Consider the following 23,545-nt stretch of genomic DNA (forward strand, 5'->3'; position numbering starts at 1 on the left):
TATATATTCGTTTGTTTATAAGGTAATTATGAACAAGGTATTAAAACTGCCAATTACTTGAGTGACGAATAAAATTTTCCTTGCAGTGAAAGTATGCTCCAGCCAAAGCCAGCCATTTCCTGAGCTGCACACCTCCTAAACTGCAGTGTGAAAGCGCTCAGTTACAGACGGGGCGGCACAGTGCCGTCTTTGTCAGCACCGCTCCCGGCACAAAAATCCCTCACAACTGCCCGGATAATAGTCCCTGTATCACAGAATCCGGCCTCTGTCCTCACGGAGCTGAACTGAATCCAAATACCAGTTTCACATTAGCTCTCAGACTTAACTGGCCAATAACCACCTGATATGCACCAGTTTTGTTTTTGTTTTTAAAGCCATGCTTTATATCATGAAAGGGTTTTTTTAAAAGGAGACAGCTACATATAAAACACTAGATTGAAAACTCTTTTTAATCACCTAAAACCCTCCATCTAAACACGTCTGATACTAAGAGTGGGCCACAATTAGCCACTTCTAGAAGACAAAGATTTAATTCAAATCTAGCGTTCTCCAAATATGGATACCTACCAAAATTGATGGGCACATTAAAAGCACTGCTGTTAATGTTTTTGGCGGGAAGTATGAATTGCTTTAACAAAACAACAACAACAAAAGCCAAACTGTGTGAATATCTTTTTCCATTACTTAAGTTAATGTGAAAATGCCATCTTTGCATTGTTCAAAAACCACACTATGGTACTGTAAGCATTGGAAGGTGTTTCAAACATGGTGTTTCAATCCATCTTAAAGACTACGAATATTTTGGTCTTCTCTGCTTGTTGACAGTACAAAGTGTTCCATGGTTAATCACTGCCGAGGTCAAGTATAATCAGTCCCTTGTGGACAGACACAGACCTGGGGTCCTGGTCGGCTGGAATGCACAGGGTTCCCTCGGGCTTCTCAGAGCCACAGCAAACACAGTCCCAGGTATTTCAGCCGTGGCTTCTCAGGCCCAGCAATAAAGGCTTCATTTTGCTGCTAACTTCACCTTTCAGCCTACTTTGCCAAAGGCCTTTAAATGTAGAGGCAAACATGACTGACCATTTTGTATGATGACATTTGTTCTGAGAGTGCTCAAGATCTAATAATGAAGGAGGTAGATATGGTCCCTGACCTCACAGAGCTGAAATTCCCATGGGGAGAAAAGGCAGGCAAACAGGAGTGGTCACTGAAGTGACAAGTGCTATGATAAGGAAGTAGTGGAGTGGCAGAGGGAAGGGCAGCCTCCTAGTCAGGAGAAAAGGCAGGCAAACGGGAGTGGTCACTGAAGTGACAAGTGCTATGATAAGAAGTAGTGGAGTGGCAGAGGGAAGGGCAGCCTCCTAGCAAGTGGTGGGAGGGGTGCAGGAGGTCAGCAACACTTCCCACAGCCAGGAGCCCCCTAGTGTTCCAAGCAGAAGCAAGTGAGAGTGAGGCAAGGCTTGATTCCCTTTGAGGAAGTGAAAGAAAAAAGACAGCCTTGATGGCTGAAGTATAGTGTTCATGGGTGGAGACTGCAGACAGAGGAAGTTCAAGCGTGAGGTGCTGGCAGGAGATAACAGTAGGCCAGGTGGGCATGCTGTAAGGCATGTGGGCATGTGGCTTCTATCTGAGGATCAAGTAGGAAGAGAAGGACAGAGGCTTTCAAATGGTGGGGCGACAATCACAAGTGCATTTTATTTTATTTTTATTTTTTTAAAATATATTTTATTGATTTTTTTACAGAGAGGAAGGGAGAAGGATAGAGAGTTAGAAACATCGATGAGAAAGAAACATCGATCAGCTGCCTCCTGCACACCTCCTACTGGGGATGTGCCCGCAACCAAGATACATGCCCTTGACCGGAATCGAACCTGGGACCTTTCAGTCCGCAGGCCGATGCTCTATCCACTGAGCCAAACCGGTTAGGGCCACAAGTGCATTTTAGAAAGGTTGCTCTGGCAGCAGTGGGTAGAAAGGCTGGGTGGGAGGCAGGCAACACCAGGTGCCGGAGCACCCCCAGGAGGTGCAGAGGACACATGACGGCACGTTGGGATGACGGTGCCTGTGTGCCTAGATGTCCCCGTTGTGTTTCCCAGGGCCCAGGCTGTGCTTTTCTTCTTCCCTGACATACAAGCTTGGGTTTCCAGCTCTGTCGTCTCTGGCACTACTGGAATTCTCATCCCCTCCACCTGTGCTACCACAGTGCTCTGTATCGCTGATACGGGAGGCCTTCTAATGCAGAGCACAGACTATGGTCCTCTCTTGCTCAGGTGTGAGATGCTGACTAGAAGAGCCAGTATTGACATTTTAGCGTGCCTATAGTCCAGTGATGGCGAACCTATGACACGCGTGTCAGAGGTGACACGCGAACTCATTTTTTTTTGGTTGATTTTTCTTTGTTAAATGGCATTTAAATATATAAAATAAATATCAAAAATATAAGTCTTTGTTTTACTATGGTTGCAAATATCAAAAAATTTCTATATGTGACCCGGCACCAGAGTTAAGTTAGGGTTTTTCAAAATGCTGACACGCCGAGCTCAAAAGGTTCGCCATCACTGCTATAGTCACTAGGGAAATAGAGAAATGCATTCTTCTCATATATAAGAAATGCGCTTATTTGTTCTGATACTGTGAACACCTCCACTAAGTGTAAATCCGGACTAAGTTAATAACAGTAAAATACAACTCATGAGGTTAGTGACATAACCACTCAGTATGATGATGACTGGCTTTACTTTTTGACTCACTGTGACCTCCAGAAAGCATAAGAGTCTCAAAAGAACCTCAGGTACTCATAGGTGGATATAGATGCTGTTAGTTTATTTCCAGAGTTTGAAAGGAGAGTCACAGAGTGAAATATTCTTTGTTAGTGAGGAACCAGAATATCAGGTTTTTTCACACTGGAATTCCTGAACCAATTAAACTATAACTTCTTGGTGAATAAGTAGTGTCTGTCAATCGTTCCAACTGTCTCCAACAGGAAGCTTAAGGCTTTGCAGCTGGGAGGTGTAAAGATGTGCAATATTGGCTATTTAGAGAAGGTATGTGTGTGTGGCACTTTCCTTACAGAGAGGGTGTGCTCAGTGAAATTTAATTTGAAACTATTTTTTTATATGTTGCAATGCCCTCTTTTCTTAGAATGCATTTCTCTAACCACATCCCTTAAGTCCAATTCAGTTATTGCAACTAACAAATTGCTGAATCCGTGGTCATTCCATACAACCACAGAGCAAGTATATTAACTGTATTGACTGGGAGAGTCGGCCTGGCCCCAAGGAAATTCTGATTTCTATATATAACTTGCAAGCAACCAGTTTAACATCATTTATAAAGGAATTACAAGTTGTTAAAGAAAACACTACATTTTGCAAACACTTTAAAGGGCACTGATACTTCCAACAATAACTCTCCCCCCCTCTCACCGCCCCCCCCCACAAAAAGAAAGCTTCCTTGGAAACTATCTTGGCTAGAATACTAACACCCCATAATATTAGGTTTCTTTAAACAGAGAGACTTGGCAAGCAAAGAACCTCTTCCATACAGATAAAAATAAACTCTCTCTGCTCATCTTTTTTCTAAAAAAGTAATTAAGTTTCATTAAAAGAACATGTTTAGACTGGTCCACTGGTACTGTGGCATCAAAGAATAAAGCCAAATGAGGCAACGTTAGCAAGGAGAAGGATTCTTGATTAAGAATTAATGATACTAAGCAGCAAATGAGCCACTGTGAGGGGCAAAGAGTCAGTTCTTTCAGCTAAAAGCCAGGTCAATATAAAATGTAATTATCTTTTGGACCATGAACATCATAATGATGGCCACATGTCTTAATAAAATAATCAGGGCCCTATTAATAAGGCAATTATAACACATGTTAAAAATGAAAAAAAAGAAATGAGTCAAAAAGCCATTCACACCAGATACAAAACAACTCTTTTTGATCCCCAAGTGTAAATTCAATTTAGTCCTTTATATAAACAAATTTAAGAGCAAGTTTTTCCATTTAGGATGCTAAAGAAGATACTTACTGAACAATTATTGTAATCTGAAACGATTTAATTACATGCAATAAAAATTCACTCTAGTGACATTTAAAATTTCCCCCGTCTTTTGAGGCAGAGGCGCTCCCTAGCCATTTCCATGTGCCAGACCACTGTTATGGTTCAGCTGGGAGTCTGAGTCTTCCCGTTAGCTTGTGATTTACTTGTGAGTGGAGAGAACTTCTAATTCATTTCTGGTTCCACCACGTCGGGACTAAATGAATGGGTTCAAGACCCTGAAGCGACTGGCCATGATTAGTCCAGAAACTCTAGTCTAGATCAAAGTTCAGAGTAGCCCCTAAGGATTTATGTACCTTGAGGTTCTAGATGCACATGTACGTCCCAAAATGTTACGGCCACTATAGCCATCACCCAGCAAAAGGAAACATAAACCTCTGATCCTATACACTAACCAACCTGTTAAATTGTAGGAGCTCCTTTTTTATTTTTATTTTATTTTTTAAGTAGGGTCTCTTTGAAGCAACAATTCAGACCACAGGTCCCCAGCAAGGGGACGCTGATTCTGTTCTGATTCACTACACTTTGATTTTCTCACCTGTCAACAAGAGGAAAAGAATGATCTCTTCCAGCTCGAAGAAGCTGAGATTCTGGATGTGGATGACAAACACTGGAAGTGACAAGGTTTGCTGCAGAGGCTTCACACCATCATGCCGAAGCTGCGGCCTTTTAGAGAACCCGGGCTCACTTTGGGGGCTCCACATCTTTACTCTGTTGGAGTCCCACTACCTGGCCGCCCAGCCTTCCTTGGTTTACCTCCTCATTTCCCTGGGGCAGAGCAGAGCCTCCATTAGCTTTCCAAGAAACCATGTGTGTGTGTGTGCGTGTGCGTGTGCGTGTGTATGTGTTTCATGTGTGGAATATCTTCATAGGATTGACAGTTTGGGTGTGTACAGAGTTTATATTAGACATCCTTTTCCCTTAGGATTTGAAGACAACGTTTTGCTCTATTATTGCCCTTACTACATAGTTGTAAGTCTGAGGAGCCAGAGGCGGTTCTGATCCTCTATCCCAGTGTTTCTTCAACTTCAGCAGGCATCGGAATTATGGGACAGGGACTTCTTGAAGCAAGACTGGTGAGCTCACCTGCAGGGTTTCTCTTTAGGAGGTCTGAGTGGAGCCTGGGGATCTGCATTTTGCCAGGTTTCCACATGATGATGATATTGTTAGGAGCACCCTTGGGGGAACCACTGGCGACCCTTACAGCTGATCTGCTCCCCGCCCCCTCCTCTCAGAGCCTCTCTTTACCTCTAATGTCCCTTAATGTAGGTTGTGTTTATTTCTTGTTTGTTGGTGCACTTTCAACCTACAAATGTGTTTCTCAGTTCTGGGGGATTTTTTGGTATCTTTGATAATCCTCCCCCTCCTATGTACACAGACCTCCCTTGTGGCACACCAATTAGATAGGTATTAGACTTCCCAGTGGATCTCCCCATTTCCTCATTTTTATCTCCCTTCTTCCATCCCTTTGTCTTTTGGTTCTTCTTTTTGAGAATTTTTCAACTTTTTCCCAACCCTTCTATTACCTTTTAATAGTGTCTGTTATTGTATTTTTAACAGCTGAGTTCCTCCTTATTTTCTGAAATTTTTATTATTATTTTTTACCGTTCTTTTATCTCCAGAGATATTAAGTTGTTTTGAAGTTCCCTTCTCCTTCCATCGGGTATCCTTCTCCCGTTTCTTTCAGACTCTGACTTCATTGTTAGAAACTTCCTCAAAAGTCTGGTGATCACTGGCTACCCGTTCATATTTAATAAAAAGCAGCACTGAAAAGCTTACCAAGGGCTGTGAGTAGAATGGACCTGCTGACTGTGAGTCTCAGGCATCTCCACGCCTTACTGCTCAAATCCTGCAATTTCAAGTCTAGGGCCCGGGAGGGCTGACAGGAAAATAAGCTGAAGGGCGGGGGTGTCAGTACCATCAGTACTCAGATTTTACCTCATTTCACTGGTTGCAGAATCTGCTGCCCTCAGCCCCCACCCCTTGCCCAGCTGGGCCTGTGCCCCAAATTACTGAGATTTTCTGTTTCAGATCTCCAGAGAGTAAATTTCCAATCTTCTGTCTATACCAGGGGAGGGGCAGTCACTGGGCTTTGAATTTTAGAGGAGGAACCCGGAGGTCTTACTGCTTCTTATAAAAGAGGTTTAACCAATCCCCCATTTCTAGTCTTACTCTGCACCCCACCTTTACAGGTCTTGAGTTCCTAAACTATTTGGAGGTTCTGCAGCCAAAAACAAAAAATAAATAATAAATGTTTGCTTCTTTTGGATCCACTCCAGTTTCTCTCTGAAGTCAGGTACAGTTTGCCTGTTTGCTTGCAAAATTTTTGTGGCGTCTTTCATTTGAACTGTCTCCCTATTTTCTCTTTGTTCCCATCAATGTGCAGTCCTTTAATTTCATTTTAAGGGAATTTAGGAAGTTGCGGAGTTAAATGAATGCATTCAGTCCACCATCTGTATTAAAAGGGGTACAAAGTGAACAGTCAAGGGTAGGTGCCACAGAATAAAAGTATAATTCATCTAATAGATGACTCGTGATCCAAAACCTCTCAATGTGCTAAAATGATGGTCTAGAAGCAACCAGAGAAATTAAGCTGGGATAAGGCAGTGTTTTGGGTTTTTAATCCATCATTTTAAAAGGCCAATCTGAAAGCAATTTAATGAAAGTGACAATAGACTTGGGGATGTCAGCTGATGACAACTCAATATGAGACAATACTACAACATGGTCCATAAGATGCCAATAAAATCTTAAGCTTCATTAATTTCCAGTATTTGGGGCAAGAGTGATGATGGTCCAACCTTATTCTGTATTAAGACCACAGCTCTAATGTTTGTTCTGGGCACAATATTTTACACTGCCACGCTAGACGAGGTGTATGTGGGGAAGACTTTAAAAATCTAGACCTACACTGGCCAGTACAACAGCCACTGCCTGTGTAAATTATTTAAGTTAAATTGAAAATTCAGCAACATTCGCCACATTTCCAGTGCTCAGCACCCATGTGGCCGCCAGTGGCAGCACAGACACGGCATATTCCCATGATGGCTATTCCCAGAGCTACTGGAGAGCCCTGGCCTAGCCCCCAGTTCATATAGGAAATTGGAATTGGACAATGAGCTGCGGAAAAGAAGGCTTTATAAGAACCTTATATTGTGAGCCTGGTTTTATAATGCAGAAATAGAAGGAAGTTGTTCTCTCCAGCAGAACTAGGACAATAGGTACAGGAGCCACAGAAGGGCAGAGCTCAACAAATAAAAAGTCCTAGCAATTAGAACTATTCACAGTGGAAGGGCTGCTCCCCAAGAAGTGAGCTTTTGTCCCTGGATGTGCTCAAGGGGAGGTTGGGTAACCTCTCTTTCAGAGGTTTCTCCCTGGAGAGAAACGTCTCTTCCAATTCTCAGTTACTAAGATTGAGTACAGACACTCAACACTAACAAAAAATGAGTTATGACCAGTTATATAATATAGCAAACTGTTTCTAATTCCTCTCTCCTTAGTTTTTTGGATACATAAATGGGGATGGTGGTGAGGAATTGAAATCAAAAAAAGACAGAAGGAGAATAAAAGAAAGAGGGATTTACACAACAAACTGACTACTTTCCTGACATCTTTAATGCCCTCAATTCCCGGGCCAATACCTTGTGCAGGATTCCATGGCAATCAGTGACCAAGTTTTTTGGATACATAAACGGGGATGGTGGTGAGGAATTGAACGCAAAAAAAGACAGGAGAAGGAGAATAAAAGAAAGAGGGATTTACAAAACAAACTGACTACTTTCCTGACATCTTTAAAGAACAATGTCCTAAGTTCCCGGGCCAGTACCTTGTGCAGGATTCCATGGCAATCAGTGACCAAGTTCAAAAAGAATCTTACTTTTTTTTCTAAAAAATTATGCTTATTCTGATTCTATTCCATGTTTGTTTCGTTATGAAAACATTTGAAGCTGCTCATGCACTGTGAAACTGACAGTCCAAGAACGGATACCACGGTTACTCTATGCAGCATAAATATTACCTTCCTATTTCATTTTGTCGTCTCCCTCACTCTACAGACTACTGTGTCTACTGGCTAAAGCTTAGTGAGAGAGAGGGAGACAGCCAGGCAGGTGATTTTAAGTACTAGAAAGGAGGTGCTTATATTTATAATTGCCTTTCCTTTCATGTTTTGAATTTAGTACTTAAGCAACTTCCAGCCAAAGAAAGAAGTCTTACTGGTTAGAGCCCCATTTCATTGTTTTAGTCTCTCTACCCAACTAGAGCTCCCAGCCTCTGGTCTAAGGAAGATAAGAGATAGCAGAGATACTAACATAAGGAAGAGGAGGAGGAAAAGCAATGAGGCTAGGATACAAACACATGTTGAATCTTGCCACCCCAGTCATGAAAGGCAACTAGCTATGGCTTTATTGTTTTGTCTCTCTTGGCAGCGCAAGCCTCATTCAGCTTAGAGAAGACTCTGGCAGAAGCTGTACTTGATACTTCAAAGCAGCAACCAAAAGGGCTAGCTAGCGTAAAGTTGGGGGAAGGGATGAGGAAATGGTGTAGGTTCAAGATAAGTATTATCATACAGGAGTATTTGTAGCATGCTACACTGGAGGGTCAAGTCAAGGGCCCAAGAACCATCACTGAATGAAGAAAGTTGCTTAATGGGTCACTATGTCAAATCTAATAATGTTGTTACCTTGGTAAAACAAAGTTGCATTAATGAAATTTTTAAGTGTGTAGGAACAGAAAGATTAATGGAATAGTTTCTTCTACAGTTAACTAGGTATATTAATTTGGACCGAGCTACCCATTTGGTCATTCGTCTAACAAACACGTACTCAAGTGTGTACCATCTGCCAGGTTCTGCACTAATGCCAGGGAGAAAACAAGGATGAAAACAGACATGATCTCAGCTTTTATGAAGTTTCATTCTGGGGGGCGGGGGGGGGGCGGAAATAGACAATAAAGTATCACAAACATGCAACTGAAAAATGTGACAGCATATATTATAAAGGAGATATGAAAATATATAAACCTAAGCTTGGCTTAAAAGGTGGGGGAGGGTGAGTTTTCTAGGCAGAGGGAAAAGCATGTGCAACAGGACCTGAGGCAGGAACAGGCTGGCACATTCCCAGGAGGAATGAGTCCAGAGGAGGCTCAATGGATCATCCAGAGCACTGTATACCTTAAGGAAGATTTTGCTCCTGACCTAAGAGCAATGGGAAATTCCTGAAGGGTTAAAGAGCCATGGTCACAGATTTGTTTCAAAAACAATCATGCTAAATTGAGAATTCGAAAACCTCGCAAACTTACATTCTGGGGCGTAGTTTCAAGTAAACGTGAAGATAAACTTAGAGTCACAAACATACCTTTGTGTACAGTAAACTCTTTTATGTGCAAATTACATATAAACATTTTTAAAGTCCAATAAAAGAACACAACTTATCATATTAACATGTGCAAGTGTTTATTTTGTCAGACTTGAATTTCATGAGCTTATTTCCACAGCAGCACAATAACGCCTGGCTTGTACTGGTGAAGTCTGCAGCGCCCTAATGCAATGTCCCTTACACAGGAAGTCACTGGACCACTCATCCACATGGGTAGAACATATATTTTGGGGTGAATTTTTTAGTTAAGTGATCAAATTCCATGGACTCATCTGTACCCAGATGTGGGTAAAGATGGGATATGGGTTATGTCCACTTAATCAGAACAACACTCCCCAATTCCCCAGAAACTTAAGCTCTAATTTTGACTAAAGCTGGTCCCCAATTGCCTTAATTAAAATGACAAAATGGTAACCACTTTTCAAATATTGACTCACATAAATTTTGGTTTAAAAACAACTAACAACACTTTGAGCTGTTCTGCAGAGATATAAAATTACTCAGTTACATCAGCATTGGAAAACGTGCTTATTAATGCTTGCCTTCCTTATATGCAGCTTTATCTCTGAGTTGTGAACTACTAAAATATCAATGTTTTAAAAGTTATAAATTGAGTTTGATTATTATTTCAATAAAGTCTGTGCCATGCAATCCATCAATAATCTTTTAAATCACTATCTCCCAAACTGATTTTTTTTTTCTTAGTCTGATTTTTGGAAGGAAAAGGGAAATGCATGCTTATGGATGAAATTGCCATTGAATATAGAACTGGGTTCGGTATCTAAGTAACAGAACACTGTTGATCAGATTTCTAACCAATAGTTCACATGGACCCTTTTCAGAAGTCCATATGCAAATGACACCTCCCCGCCCCCCCCCATGGCCAATTTCCCTTTGTGGGAAAGAGATGTGGCCCTAACATACAGCAGGGCTCAGAGTTCCAAGGACGGATGGAGAACAGGTATTCGGTAAGGCATACCTGTTAAATAGCAAAGTCACGTTATCTATCTGTCTTCAGGGCACTTGATTCAGAAAATGAACATCATTTAATAACTACTTGAGAAATAAGGAGAGAAGCAGATTCTGTGCTTAACTGAAGTGTAATCATTGCATTCCCCTGCTATAAAAAGTCTGCAATAACTCCCCAAACCTGTAAAACACCTGAGCCGATCCGCACCAACTTACCCCAGTCTCCGTCCTCCCCTAGACCTCACACACCCTCACAGTCCACACTTACTGAAACCACGGCTCTGCGCTGGGGCAGCCCAAGCGTCTCCCTCTCCCAGGGCAGCACTGTCCTAGAGGTATCTCTTTATTGTCTCTCTTCCCGTTATCATGATTCAAAGTAGAGGCCAAGTCCGATTTTTCTTTGTTCCCAAGCACTTAGCACCTATTAGGCCTTGTTGTTGGGCAATATGAACAGCTCAAAATCTACCTTATAGCACACAAGCCCTTCCTCGTTCAGTTATTCACTATAACTGAAGGCGCACCCAATTTTTAAGACGAGCTGAAGAACACAAAAGTTTCCTGAAAATTCACCCCAAATGCAAAGTTCTTTCTCCTCCCTTCTCTGTTGCTGCCAGGATAATGTTTCTAAATCCTCTCTTCTTCCTGTGACCCTCCTGTTCCAGAACCCACTTTGGCTCACTGCCTCTCGTCTTTGCTGCTCCGCCAAGCCCACTGCAGCTGTAACAGCAGCAGCTGTCGCTGCTCACTCTGCTCAGAGCCCTTTCCTGTACATCATGCCACTTGATCCTTCCCCGGAACCAGATGAGAGATGGAGAAACATCTTACACTGTTTTTACAGATAAACAAAGAAGAGTTAATTAACTCTGCCCGAAGCCAGACAGGTCATTAGTGTGAGACAAGACGAAAACCCGTGTGCCCCACTCTCAGCTCAGGTCTCGACTATTGCACAGGGGCCCGTGGTCGCTCTCGTCCACTCACACTTACTGAGCCTCTCCTACGTGCCAGAGACTGGACGGGGCTTCGGAGGGGGCTGAAAGCTCAGTAGGACATGAGTCCTACCCTGGAATGACTCATGTGTGACAACTGCCAGTGGAGAACTACACATGTTGTACTTGTGGGAGTTTCAAAACCGAAGAATAAAAGTCACACCCTTCTCAGAATTCTACAATGCCACACAAATAAATTCCCAATACTCCCTACTCCCTGACACCCAGGATTGTTCTTTATAAATCGCATCAGATCCTGGAGCAAAGTTTGACTCTCATGCTTCCCAGAGTCCCCAAAGCATCCCCAACACAGGAGGACATGATGTGATGGAACCCCATCACACATGGCACTAGGTTCTAAAACCAGTGGAGCAGGGGAAAACCAGCTATCATGAACATATCCCTAAAGATCCCTTAACATACTAGCAAAAAATTTGTAGGCGGACATATTCTTTCTTTCTGTCTCAATGAGTCCCACATAGGGCCAGTTTTGTAATTTGGATTTTTAGTTCAGGACCTGATGATGCAGTTCCCATGTGTGATGGGCAAAGGGGCTACGGAAAATCTGTATCTCTGAAGACCTAAGTCATGCTCAGTGGGTCAAGATATTCACTTAGAACAGAGGTGAACCTTTTTTCTGCCAAGGGCCATTTGGATATTTATAACATCATTCGTGGGCCATACAAAATTATCAACTTAAAAATGAGCCTGCTGTATTTGGTCAAACATTTAATTAACTCACCCCTAATGCCTTGGCAGGGCCAGACCAAATGATTTCCTGGGCCTTATATGGCCCATGGGCCAGATGTTCCCCACCCCTGCCTTGGAACAATGAGAAATGGGAGAGGGGGTTTTTATTTCCCAAACACTTTCATTTCTCACATACTCCAGGGCATGTGCTCACTGGCTACAGTGGTGAGCTAAATCCTTGTGCTACTTAAATTACTTCTCTTGTTCTTTTTCCTTTAATTATTATTGCTATTATTATAATCTTTTTTTTTTTTTACCAAGCACACATAATTGAACATAAATTAAGTGGAACACAGGTATGCTTTGTCTCCACTGTAAATTTTTAGTCACTGGTATAGACCAAGTTTATAGGAGATCTGTTTGAATTATGCTAACTGCATGCGGCTGTTCCATAAATATTCCTTAATTCATATACTAATTAAGCACCAGCTACATGCCATCCATCTACATTAAGTGCTGGGGAAAACAAGAGTGAGCCACAGAGGCCTCAAAGTATAGAAGGGGAGACGATTACAAACACAATCAAGAGAGACAAGGCAAGAGGGCAGAGGAAACGAGGAGATGGCCCCCACCCCCAGGTGCCCCACAGGACGCCCTTCCCCACCTTTGGGCCAATTCAACTGTCACCTGCCAAGTGCGTCCCTCCATGAGCCCCCACTTAAACCTGTCAACCCCCCTCCCACCACACACTCTCCCACCTCCTTTCTGCTTTATTTTTCTCCCTGGCCCTTATCACCTTCTGGCCACATTTCTTATTTATTTTACTTCTTGTCTTTCTCCTTCCATGAGAGGGTCAGCTCCTGAGGGCAGAGATTTTTAGCTATTTTGTTCACTGTTGAATCTCAACCCTAAAACAAGTACCTAGCACATAGTAGGATTTGGTAAATATTCAAAAATGAGTCTTCCCGGACCACACTAAAGGGCAACTGCCGGAGCTCTCAATCCCTTTGTCCTCTTTCCTTTTGCTTCTTAGTCTTTATGAAGAAACTCAAGTTTCCTTTTAAAGTTTGTTTATTTGTTTATTTTTTCTCAACCCTCAGGAGAATGGAAGCATCCTAATAAGAGGGACTCTGTCTGCTTTGTTCGCTGCTGTGCCCCCAGCACCAGAACAGAGCCTGGCACTGTTTATTTATTCCACAAATTTTAGTGGAATGGAATGGTCATGATCATGGCTTATATTCACTGAGCATATGCCAGTGGGTTTTACCCTTCTCTCTCTCCAAATCCTCACAACCCTAGGAGGTGGGCATTATTATTTTCATTTCATAAATGGGGAAACACGGATAGACGGTAACTTGTCCACGTCCACAAACCAAGCAAAGGGAAGAGCCAGCAATTAATTCTGAGCCATGTGACTTGGGCCTCGCATTTAATCACTGTTCTATGGACACGGCCGGAGCTGCACTGTAGAAGAACAGTGCCGTCATCCCTCCTGGCCAACCTCGGTAGTTTCCTCCTCATCTGCCCCGTTGTAACCACCCTCCTGCCTCCTCCAAGCCACTCTCCACACTAAAGCCAGAGTGACACTTTCAAAAAGCGAATCTGATCACCTCAACCTGCTTGCAATTCTCCAATGCCTTTCCATTGCTAGAGCACCCATTTTAGGGTCCCACCCATGAAGGTGATCATTTTTTGTAACAACTTCTTGGGAAGGATGACAAATGTCATCTCTGGAAAAGTATTATGAAGAAAACAATGAACTTGGGAGAAATGCTCTACCTTTGAGATAAGAAATAATGAGAAAATGCTGATTTGATTATAATAAACTGGACTCTATCAGTAATTCCAAAAATATTTATGCAATTTCTGCTTAGAATCAGCCAGGCAGATGTGTCAAAATGGATATTCTTGGGCGCCACCCAAACCCATTAATTTAGAATCTCTAAGGATTCGGTCAGGAAATCTATGTTTTTAACAGGTACTCTAGGTACCTCTTGGACATTCACTCACCTAAACCTTTTCATCTCTAAGATAACAAGCAAGTATCTGCATGTTGAGCAATACCATATAAACCATCAATGTCAAGACTAAGGCTCAACTAGCTTTATTCAATGACCAATAGCTCCTCCCTTATTCAATAATAACATACACACACACACACACACACACACACGTTATTGTTGAATTGTGCCTCATGGCAGCTCCTGTGTTGAGCGTCTGCCCCCTGGTGGTGTCAGTGTACGTCATAGCGACCAGTATGCTAAGTGTCCTTCCGACTGTCTGACTGGTCGCTATGACGGCACTGACCACCAGGGGGCAGACGCTCAGCACAGGAGCTGCCTTGAGGCACAATGGCCAGTTACAAAAAAACAGCACCGTGGACCTGGTGCCCACAAACCAACACTCGGCTTCCCCCAAGTGGGACACAGGCCCGCCACCACCCCAGAGCGACAGCCCACCAAATCACAGCCAATGCTGCCAAGACCCCATAGCCCAGCCCAGCCCAGAAATGGTGGCTGTGGGAGCTGGGTAATGACATCACACAGCAACGCCTGGCTTCCTCTCCCTAGCGACTAGCATCCTTGGAGTTTCTTCAACCCAGGAACACAACTTGCTTTATAGCCAAGTGCAAACATTTTACACTTTAACCAAATGTCTGTGAAGCATTTTCCCGTGCCTCATCTCATTTGATCCTCACAGAAGTCCTGGAGTAGGAAGATAGGAGACTCGGTGGAATCCTATTTTCATTAGCCAGAAAACGGAGATTTAGAAAGTTTAGAAACTTGACCCGACTGAAAAGAAGTAAGAAGTGGTGGACCTTGAAAATGACTTCAGGTTTTCTCACTGTACAGAATATAGTCAAACACTGCTGCAGTTAAATATTTTACCCTTTGTTCTCCCTGCGTGATCTACAATAATTATCTGCTTCATGCTAATATTTACTGCTGTGTTGCTGACAATTACCTGAAAGAGAAGTTGGGGTGCTTCACTGGGCTGGAAAAAGTTTAGCTAAATCAGAAAAAGCAGGTCTAATTAAGCAAATGTATTCTATATATACAGCTAAGTTGACTCGCGCATGCGCCATACATGTAAAGCTCTCGCTGGCACCAATTGCGCGCTTGTGTTTCCATCTGTCATTGTCGATCGTGAATTTGGTCGACACTTCTATTATAGAGAAAGGGCAAATAGCAATACTGAAGTATTTCTTCTAATTAATTTCCTTCCAATGTGCAAAAAACCATGCACCGGGCCACTAGTGTTATATAAATCACAGATTCAAATAAGACCCAACCCAAGTCACAAGTTTCAAGTGCCCATTGCTTGAGCAGCTCACGCACATCATAGGAAGCCAAATCTATCACATCCGTGAGCACAACTCACTTATGCCAGGTCAACAGTCTTACTACAAAATATGTTCATTCCAACTATCTCTTTTCCTAAAACATACCATCCTGCCATGGGTGGGAAATAACTGTGAGAGAAAAATAAACAAAAAACACAAATCATGTTTTGCTCTTAGAATGCCAGTTGACTTCTGAGCTAGTACTGGGTGGGATTCAAAGAAAAGCAAGTCTGTTCAGGCCTTTTATATTCTGGAAAATCCCTAGAAATGTTAGAATGAGGTTTCTTAATGAGCAGATTCAATGCTCACCCAATGGCCAACCTAAGACAAATGCCAAGTTTCCCTGACATCAGGACTGGTCCTTAAATAAACTCATCCCTGGACATGGGGTGCCATCTGACCCAATATTAGCTCCTGGCTCCTGGAGAGAAAAAGCATTTTACCAGATATGGTCTTCTCTACTCTTCTCTGCGTCAGCCCCTCGAGCTGGGAGGGGTCCCCACTGCACAGAGCAGCAGGAGTACAGAGCACTGACACCAAATCTCATGCTCAAGACTCCAACTAATTTTTCCCTTTCTTTGATATGTTTAAAATTACTGAACTTGTGTAAATTACCTGGAAAAATGATTTCCTACACATATTGTTAAAAAAAAAATCTTGACAGAATAGAAGTCAAATAATCCTGAGAACTACTTTAAAAGATGTGGGGTTTAACTGTGGTGCTACAGCAAGTTTCTAATCTGACTCATGTTATGTGGTTCAACAATTTTTTTTTTTTATTTCAGAAATGGGTAAGTATTGACTTTTAGCTCTGATTACTTTCAAGTGCTTCTATATTAAAAAAGCACACACACACACACACACACACACAAGTTCTACCCTACACAAGACAAGGCAGAAAGTAATAGTGCTTTAGAAACAATGATTGTGTACTGCAATAGCCAAAGAAGCCTACAAGAAAAAACAAAACATTTGTAGAAGAAAATAGGCAGAGAAGTGAAATTTTCAAGATATTTCATAGGTATAAAAACAATTTTTCAGCATCCATATTGAATTAGCAGCCCACCACATAAATTACTTTTCACAGATTCTATGTGATCTAAGTAATAAAAAGGATCTATCACTATATAGATCAGTGGTTCTCAACCTTCTGGCCCTTTAAATACAGTTCCTCATGTTGTGACCCAACCATAAAATTATTTTCGTTGCTACTTCATAACTGTAATGTTGCTACTGTTATGACTCGTAATGAAAATATCTGATATGCAGGATGGTCTTAGGCGACCCCTGTGAAAGGGCCATTCGACCGCCAAAGGGGTCGCGACCCACAGGTTGAGAACCACTGATATAGATGACTAAAGCAATCCCTGGTTAGATGTACTGCAACAACTTGAGGGGAAAGTGAGATTATTCAAGTTCTAAAATGATTGGAACTCAGCACTCACTAAAGTGAAACACAAACAAAATATGAAGATGACTTCAAATTCAGAAGGTTTCTAAATTTCCATGTTTTATTTCAGTTTTCTAATTACAAATGATAGCTACAAAGTGCAAAATCACTAGGTTATTTATTCCCAATAGAACTTTCTAATTCCCTTACCAGTTCTTATGCTTTTAACTCTGTAGCAAGCCAAAGAGAAGACTTTTTTCCCCGCCCACCCCCCCACCCCAAATTCTGAAACTCCACACTGTGAATGCTCTCAGCCATGAAGTATGCACTGACCCCCACCCCCCAGGGCTCTCTTGAACATGCTGACAGAATCTGCCAATACACAGGGACAAGGACAGAGGGGTGACGTGGCATTCCCTGAGATTTAAAAAGGCCCCTGTGGTCAAAGGAGAATAGCTAAAGATGTTAAAGACACCAAAGCCAGGGCTTCATCTAGACTCCAAAATTTTAAGCAATTGTGAAAGACAGAAAGCAGGTATTAATGCTAGCATAAAAATATTTTTTAAATTCAGTGTTTATTTGTCAAATATCAACTGCTTTTTCTTTCATTCCTTTCTGTTTCTGATCTTTGGAAAAACCACATCAGTATCAGATGTCACTTAGCTCTTATTCAAACAGAGGAAAGCAGACACAGCGGCTGCACCAGTGACTTAGCTGACCTGGGCCCTAAGTAAAAACAAACCTCTATAAATCACCAGATGTAAGCAATTGGGTAGTGATCACTTTAATTAATTGAACAGCTTTCCTGAAATTTACTGTATAATTTCGACCCTCCCAACACCTTTCCCAGCAGCACCTAACAATGGTGTTATTTTCTTCGGTTGTTTAAAGGAGAAAAACATTTTTAACGTCAGTGGATTAAATATATTTTTAAATTATTCAAGATTAAGATGGCAAACTACTTAATTTTAGAAATTAAATCATTCACATTCTAAATGCTGCCTTTAAATGCCCAAGTCAAAATTATTCCAAAATATCTTCAATGCATGAATATGTTATCCCCCTTAAACGTACGGAAAAGCTAACACCATTTTAATTTTATTTGAAAACTTGTATTTGCAAAATAATGTGCAATGGTATTTCTAACTTCAATCACATTAATTTATCTGGATAAAAGTTCCTATTTTGATTGGATGCTTCTGAACCTTGATTTCCACGCGGGCGCCACACTTAAAAGAGGATACTCCAGTGCCTTATTAAAAACTCCATTTCTCCTCACAAAACAACTCCAATCATTCTCCACTAGCAGCTAAGTAATAATACCTAACCCACAGATCCCATCCCAACCATTAAGCAATACCAGAGGTAAAGTCCCAGTCAACAGAATATAATCAAATACATGTCTCTATGGGGTGCAGGAGGCTCCCCTGAATTTTGGAGGCCAGTTCAGCAATGAGTGAAGTGTAAAGTGTGCTGTTACAATGATACTTCAAATTTAGCAGAGAGAGACTGGGGCTGAAAAACAAGTCAACAGTTTTAAACACCTCATCGCCCACTGAAGGGAGTATTCTTATTTTGCTTCTAAGGCAGTGGTTCTCAACCTTCTGGCCCTTTAAATACAGTTCCTCATGTTGTGACCCAACCATAAAATTATTTTCATTGCTACTTCATAACTGTAATGTTGCTACTGTTATGAACCGTAATGTAAATATCTGATATGCAGGATGGTCTTAGGCGACCCCTGTGAAAGGGTCGTTCGGCCATCTCGACCCACAGGTTGAGAACCGCTGTTCTAAGGTCTTTACTCCAGCTCATATCCAACTGCTACCCACAGTCCCTGCAGACATACATATGAAATCCTGCTAACATTCACTTACAAGGAGAGAAGTGTAATGTTTGCTGAGACAGGTCCTAGATTTGGAATGGTCTCCAATTCATTGTTGTTCAGTTTCCTATAAATGCCCCCAAAAAAAGAAAAAAGAAAGCTGATTAGGTCATCTGTAATTCATAGAGACAAAACTCTGTAAAATTATTTAAAATTATTGTTAACTCAAGTTAGCAGTTTTAAATAATTTATTGCAATCCAAATGTTTTCACAGTTAAGTAATGTGATGGGCAGTGTTTTATTCAAACGTCAAATAGAAGATAACTACGACTCACACTTCTCGAAGGCTTTGAAGGTGGCTCGTGGAACTTGCCTTGATGACAGACAATCTGTTGTGACTTAAGTCCCTATGAGAAAACAAAAATAAAATGATAAGTCGTTTAAAAAATCACTAATAGCACTTAATGATGTACAAGACAGAATGGATCTGTGAAATATCTCTATCAACACTGGTGATGACATAAGACATAATTGGCCCATCCTGACCATAAACTAGATGGTAGCCAAAATGCCAAACTCCAAAAACACCAACTCTGAGGACAGAATTAGTTTAGGAGGCTGGCAGATTCCAATGCTTTAAGCCCACAAGTGTTTTAGGAGATGTGTTTTGGCACAGGGTGAACAGACCTTTTGTGAGCTGGCTGTTTTGCTTCACCTTCCCCATCCCCTACCATCTCCTCACTTCCAACGTGATATGATGAAGTCATGGCTTAAGAAAAGTGGCTAATTAGGCAGGTTGCCGAAACTAAAACCTCTAAAGAAATCTTTTTCTTTTATTATCATAAATTTAAACATCAAGTGTCTTATTATAGTCAAACAAAGTAGAAATTGCTTTTCACACATTTATTTCTCTGGGCTAAGGCAACAAATTATTTAAAGTATCATTTTGTGGTGTGTGTGTGTGTGTGTGTGTGTGTGTGTGTGTGTTTGCATGCGTGCACACTCGAGTGCTGAGGGTAGAAAACAACCTAAACCCTATGGTCTCCTGAATTCCCCAAATCTCAGTACAGTGGGGCCTTGACTTACGAGTTTAATTCGTTCTGAGACCGAGCTCGTCAAGGAGCTCGTTAACTCAAATTACTCTATCAACTCAATGCAAAAAATCAGCCGAGAGACAGCTGGTATCTCAAAAAACTCGTTAGTCGGGACACTCGTAAGTCAAGGCCCCACTGTATCTGGTAATATATTGTGTAATTTAAACCACATTAGCCACCTAACAAAGTTAAGCAGAATGTACAGAAGGCTGTGATCACATTTCTTTTCAATCCTTAAAATAACTCTGCTTTCTTACGCAAAGATTCAGTCTAACTTGACCTAACAATTTCCATTGGACATTATTCTTTTTTAAAAGAAGCAACACAAAACTTCTGCATACACAATAATCTAGGCTAGGAAGTCATCACCGCATTTAAGATTCAAGCTGTGATTTTTAAACCTGCCAGATATTTGGTTATCTTCCCTATATTTGTCAACATATTGAATACGTGCCCTCAAAATGGTGCGATGAAAATAAAATGGCTGGACAGCCATTGAAAACCAGGCTAACAATAATATGGTGTAAAGCTCTCCCGCTGAAAAAGGTTAACCAACCCTTACTAAATTAATTCTTTCGGTGTTTAAAGAGAAAGATTTTTAAATAACCAAAGTTTCAAATAACCAAAGTTGATTGGAGAAAAAGCATGAACCATTTGTTCTATGCTCAAGCATGCCCCCCAAAAGAAAAAGGCAGAGAAACACAGTGTTACTCAGTGCCCATCCATTAGTTAACAATTAGAAATCAGAGAGCCCTTTCAGCCTTTGAATTTGTGTTTTGAGAATAAACCTGGATTTCTCCATTTCACACACACACAAAAATCTGCAAAGGTTTTTTTATTTGAAACATGTTTGCCTAAAGACCTACCAGACAGTAACAGACATGAGCAGATTTGTTCTGGTAGAGTTATAACATGAAAAAAAAAATCTGGCACAGTCTTTCAACTATAAAAATCCTGCAATTACAACCACTGCTGTGCATGCTCACCACGCTGGAGCCAGACACTTTCCCTCACAGCCCCAGCTCAGGTCCATCTGGAGTTCATCAAGGAAACCGTGAGCCCAGCAACTCACGTTAGGATTCAAACAAAACCTGTGTGCTTTTAGCACCACAGACAGTCACAGATTTCCCACAGGGTTCAGAAAACAACCAAGGAAAAGAGTCCTTCACCTGGGAGGTAGCCTGAATCAACAGAAAGTCTCACTTGGACCCACTTAACTAAACATTGAACCGGCAAAAAAAACTGCCTCCCCTATTGTTTCAAGTTTTTTTTTGTTTTGTTTTGTTTTTTAAGGAGGAACCAATCTGGCATTTACATTTAACACAGGTGATTTTCTTTTTAATTAGAAAAACTAAAACCATACTCTTCACTTCAGTTTAAGGATTATTCCACAAGGCAAGCCTGTGAGGAAAGAGATGGAGTGCCCAGCATTTTTCCCAACCAGTAATGGGAGGAGAGGTCCGACAAAAGGCCTTTAAATGGAGAAAATGCCTCCAGAGAACAGTGCACATGCTGGGGGGACCGCTCACTTCTGACTCAGAAGCAAGAGCTGGTAACCTTAACTATTTCAGTGATTGCAACACTTCCACTCCTGAGTCCTGTGTACTACTATTAAAACCACATTCTATGTGGGAGAAAAAAAGACACCCCTTAAGTGACTTTTACTGCTAAATACTTAAAGCCATGAAACTTTTAATGCACCTAAATTTAGACTTAATTCAGTTTATGTTTCAGAAATGCTTATTTTCCAGTTAAAGGATGTCACATTTTCCTAAATTTTCCTTATATTGTTTTTATAGCTAGACCATTACAAACAAATTCCAGTTGTACAATGTCCATGTTTTGTTAAAACCCGTAAGAACATTCAGTAAGGAAGGCAGATTCATTTTAGACTCCCATTAGTGAACATCTTCACCAAGAAACTTTTTTTTTAAGAAAAAGAAACCATTTCTATTATATTTAGGGACATATCTTTTTTAAATGTTTAACAATTTTTTTGAATTTTTTTAAAATTTATATTTCAATGATCATTTACATTCAAGATTATTTTTTGTTGGTTTCAGGTGTACAGCTACACATAGTGGTTAGACAACCATATACTTTACAAAGTGTTACCAAGAAACCTTAAAAAAAATACACAAAAAAACTTTTGGTAGTGAGGTTAATAAAAGGAAAAGGTGGTCAGGCAGGGAGGTGTTAACTATTTACCCAGAACTCAGCTGGCCAAATACTTGAAAATCAAACTCTACTTGGTAGACACAATCTTCCTGAATATTAGCAAGCGCATAGATATATATGAAAATAATTAATTTACAACAATTGGTTCCAGCTATCATTTTCTTCCTTTCAGCATTTGGAAATCTGACTTCCAAGTCAAATTTTAAAATGCAAATCCAGCACAGCTTCTTAATCAATCCCACTGGGGCCCGCAGAGCTGCTAATTCAGCAGAAATCTGGAAAGCTGAAAAACAAAAAGCCAGGCTGTAGCTGTTTTAAGACACTGATCCAGAGTGACTCATAAATCAGCCTGCTATGTTCAAGTTTTAGTCTGGAAAATACAGAAAAACAGCTGCGAAAACCATACGGACTATTACCCCCACCCCAGCCCTAATTCTGATACCAACCAAAGGATTTATAACAGGCGGACACTAAGGAAATCCCACCAGCTGAAAGAAGTCCCTTTCGGACTCTTTTCCCCTGAGCCCTACTAACTCAAACATCTCTACGTGTACAATAAATAATTTTGAAATTCCAGCAAAATTTTAATAATACTTGAAGCTCTCAACGGCAATTGAGCAACTTTCCCCTCTTTGGCTAAGTAACATATTTCTAACAAGTGCTCTTCTTTAGGTTCAGGACTCTGTGAGCACAACTCTAGATGTAAACTCAAGAATGCCTTTTAAGGCAGTTAGTTGTAAGCAACCTTCAAATAGTTACTGTTTTAAGAGCCACTTCCACTAAAATACTAGAAGTTATTTTTTGAAAGAATGGCAGCATTATTATGTTACAGCTCAAACTATTCAACTTTTCACACATGAGGTTCCTATGGCAATAAATTACAACTGAATAACGTGAAAAAATAAATAATTATAACAAATAGAAAGACTGATTTTTTTAAAAAAAAACTTGCTAATTCAACAAAAAAAAAAGGAGGACACTAAGCTTTTTCTGAAGAGTGCTCCCATAAGCTAGTCCTGAGGCCAACTTTCATTACTTTAATTACCTAAGGAAAGGAAGTTAAGATACAGAAGAACAATATGCATGTTTCTACTTATGTCTAAACTCTGAAACAATCTACTTAAAAGCCTTTCTCATTATGTAAAATTTAAGAAGCAGCTTTCTTATGCCTCCTGTTACCAACACCAAGTAACAGAGAAGTTAAAGCTCCATTTCTTGGGTTTTTCTTCTCCTTTCAAAGGTGGAGAGAGGAGACCTGCAGAGCTCTAAGCACAAACAAAAGGAACATTTACAATAAAGAATTTAGACCACATGGTTCGGTGACAACTACAAAGTTGGTTAAAAGTCACACAAGTACAAGAATGACAGAGCTGTCCAATGAGTGATCACAGTGGGGCTTCTGACAACAGACCTAGTGCTTATTTATACAAGTGGAACTTATTTTCACATACATTTAAGGAATGTGGACTTGTATTGAGACAATTTACTGCTGGCGGAAATGTAATTAAAGATTGTGCTAACCAAATAAACTGTAATTTGTTTTTAGTGTGCCACCAAATTATCTGCAAAACAAAATCCTAATTAGGTCAGCTACTTTTAAGATAATGTTTAAATAGGTACCAAGCCCCTTTTGGTTT

General features: G+C 40.9%; 1 protein-coding gene across 1 annotated transcript in view; it reads right to left on the reverse strand.

Annotated features, from left to right (window-relative positions):
- The window catches only part of LRIG3 (leucine-rich repeats and immunoglobulin-like domains 3), a 44,763-nt gene extending 22,682 nt beyond the window's left edge, over positions 1 to 22,081 (reverse strand). Inside the window, exons 1-3 of the mRNA XM_014550085.1 lie at positions 21,939 to 22,081; positions 18,972 to 19,043; positions 18,689 to 18,763 (exon numbers count right to left, since the gene is read on the reverse strand). Of these exons, the coding sequence (XP_014405571.1) occupies positions 18,689 to 18,763; positions 18,972 to 19,043; positions 21,939 to 22,066 (275 nt within the window). The 5' untranslated portion in view covers positions 22,067 to 22,081. The remainder of the gene's footprint in view (positions 1 to 18,688; positions 18,764 to 18,971; positions 19,044 to 21,938) is intronic.
- Positions 22,082 to 23,545: the final 1,464 nt, after the last annotated feature.

Source organism: Myotis brandtii, unplaced genomic scaffold (genome assembly GCF_000412655.1).
Source record: "Myotis brandtii unplaced genomic scaffold, ASM41265v1 scaffold581, whole genome shotgun sequence".
Classification (NCBI taxonomy): domain Eukaryota; kingdom Metazoa; phylum Chordata; class Mammalia; order Chiroptera; family Vespertilionidae; genus Myotis; species Myotis brandtii.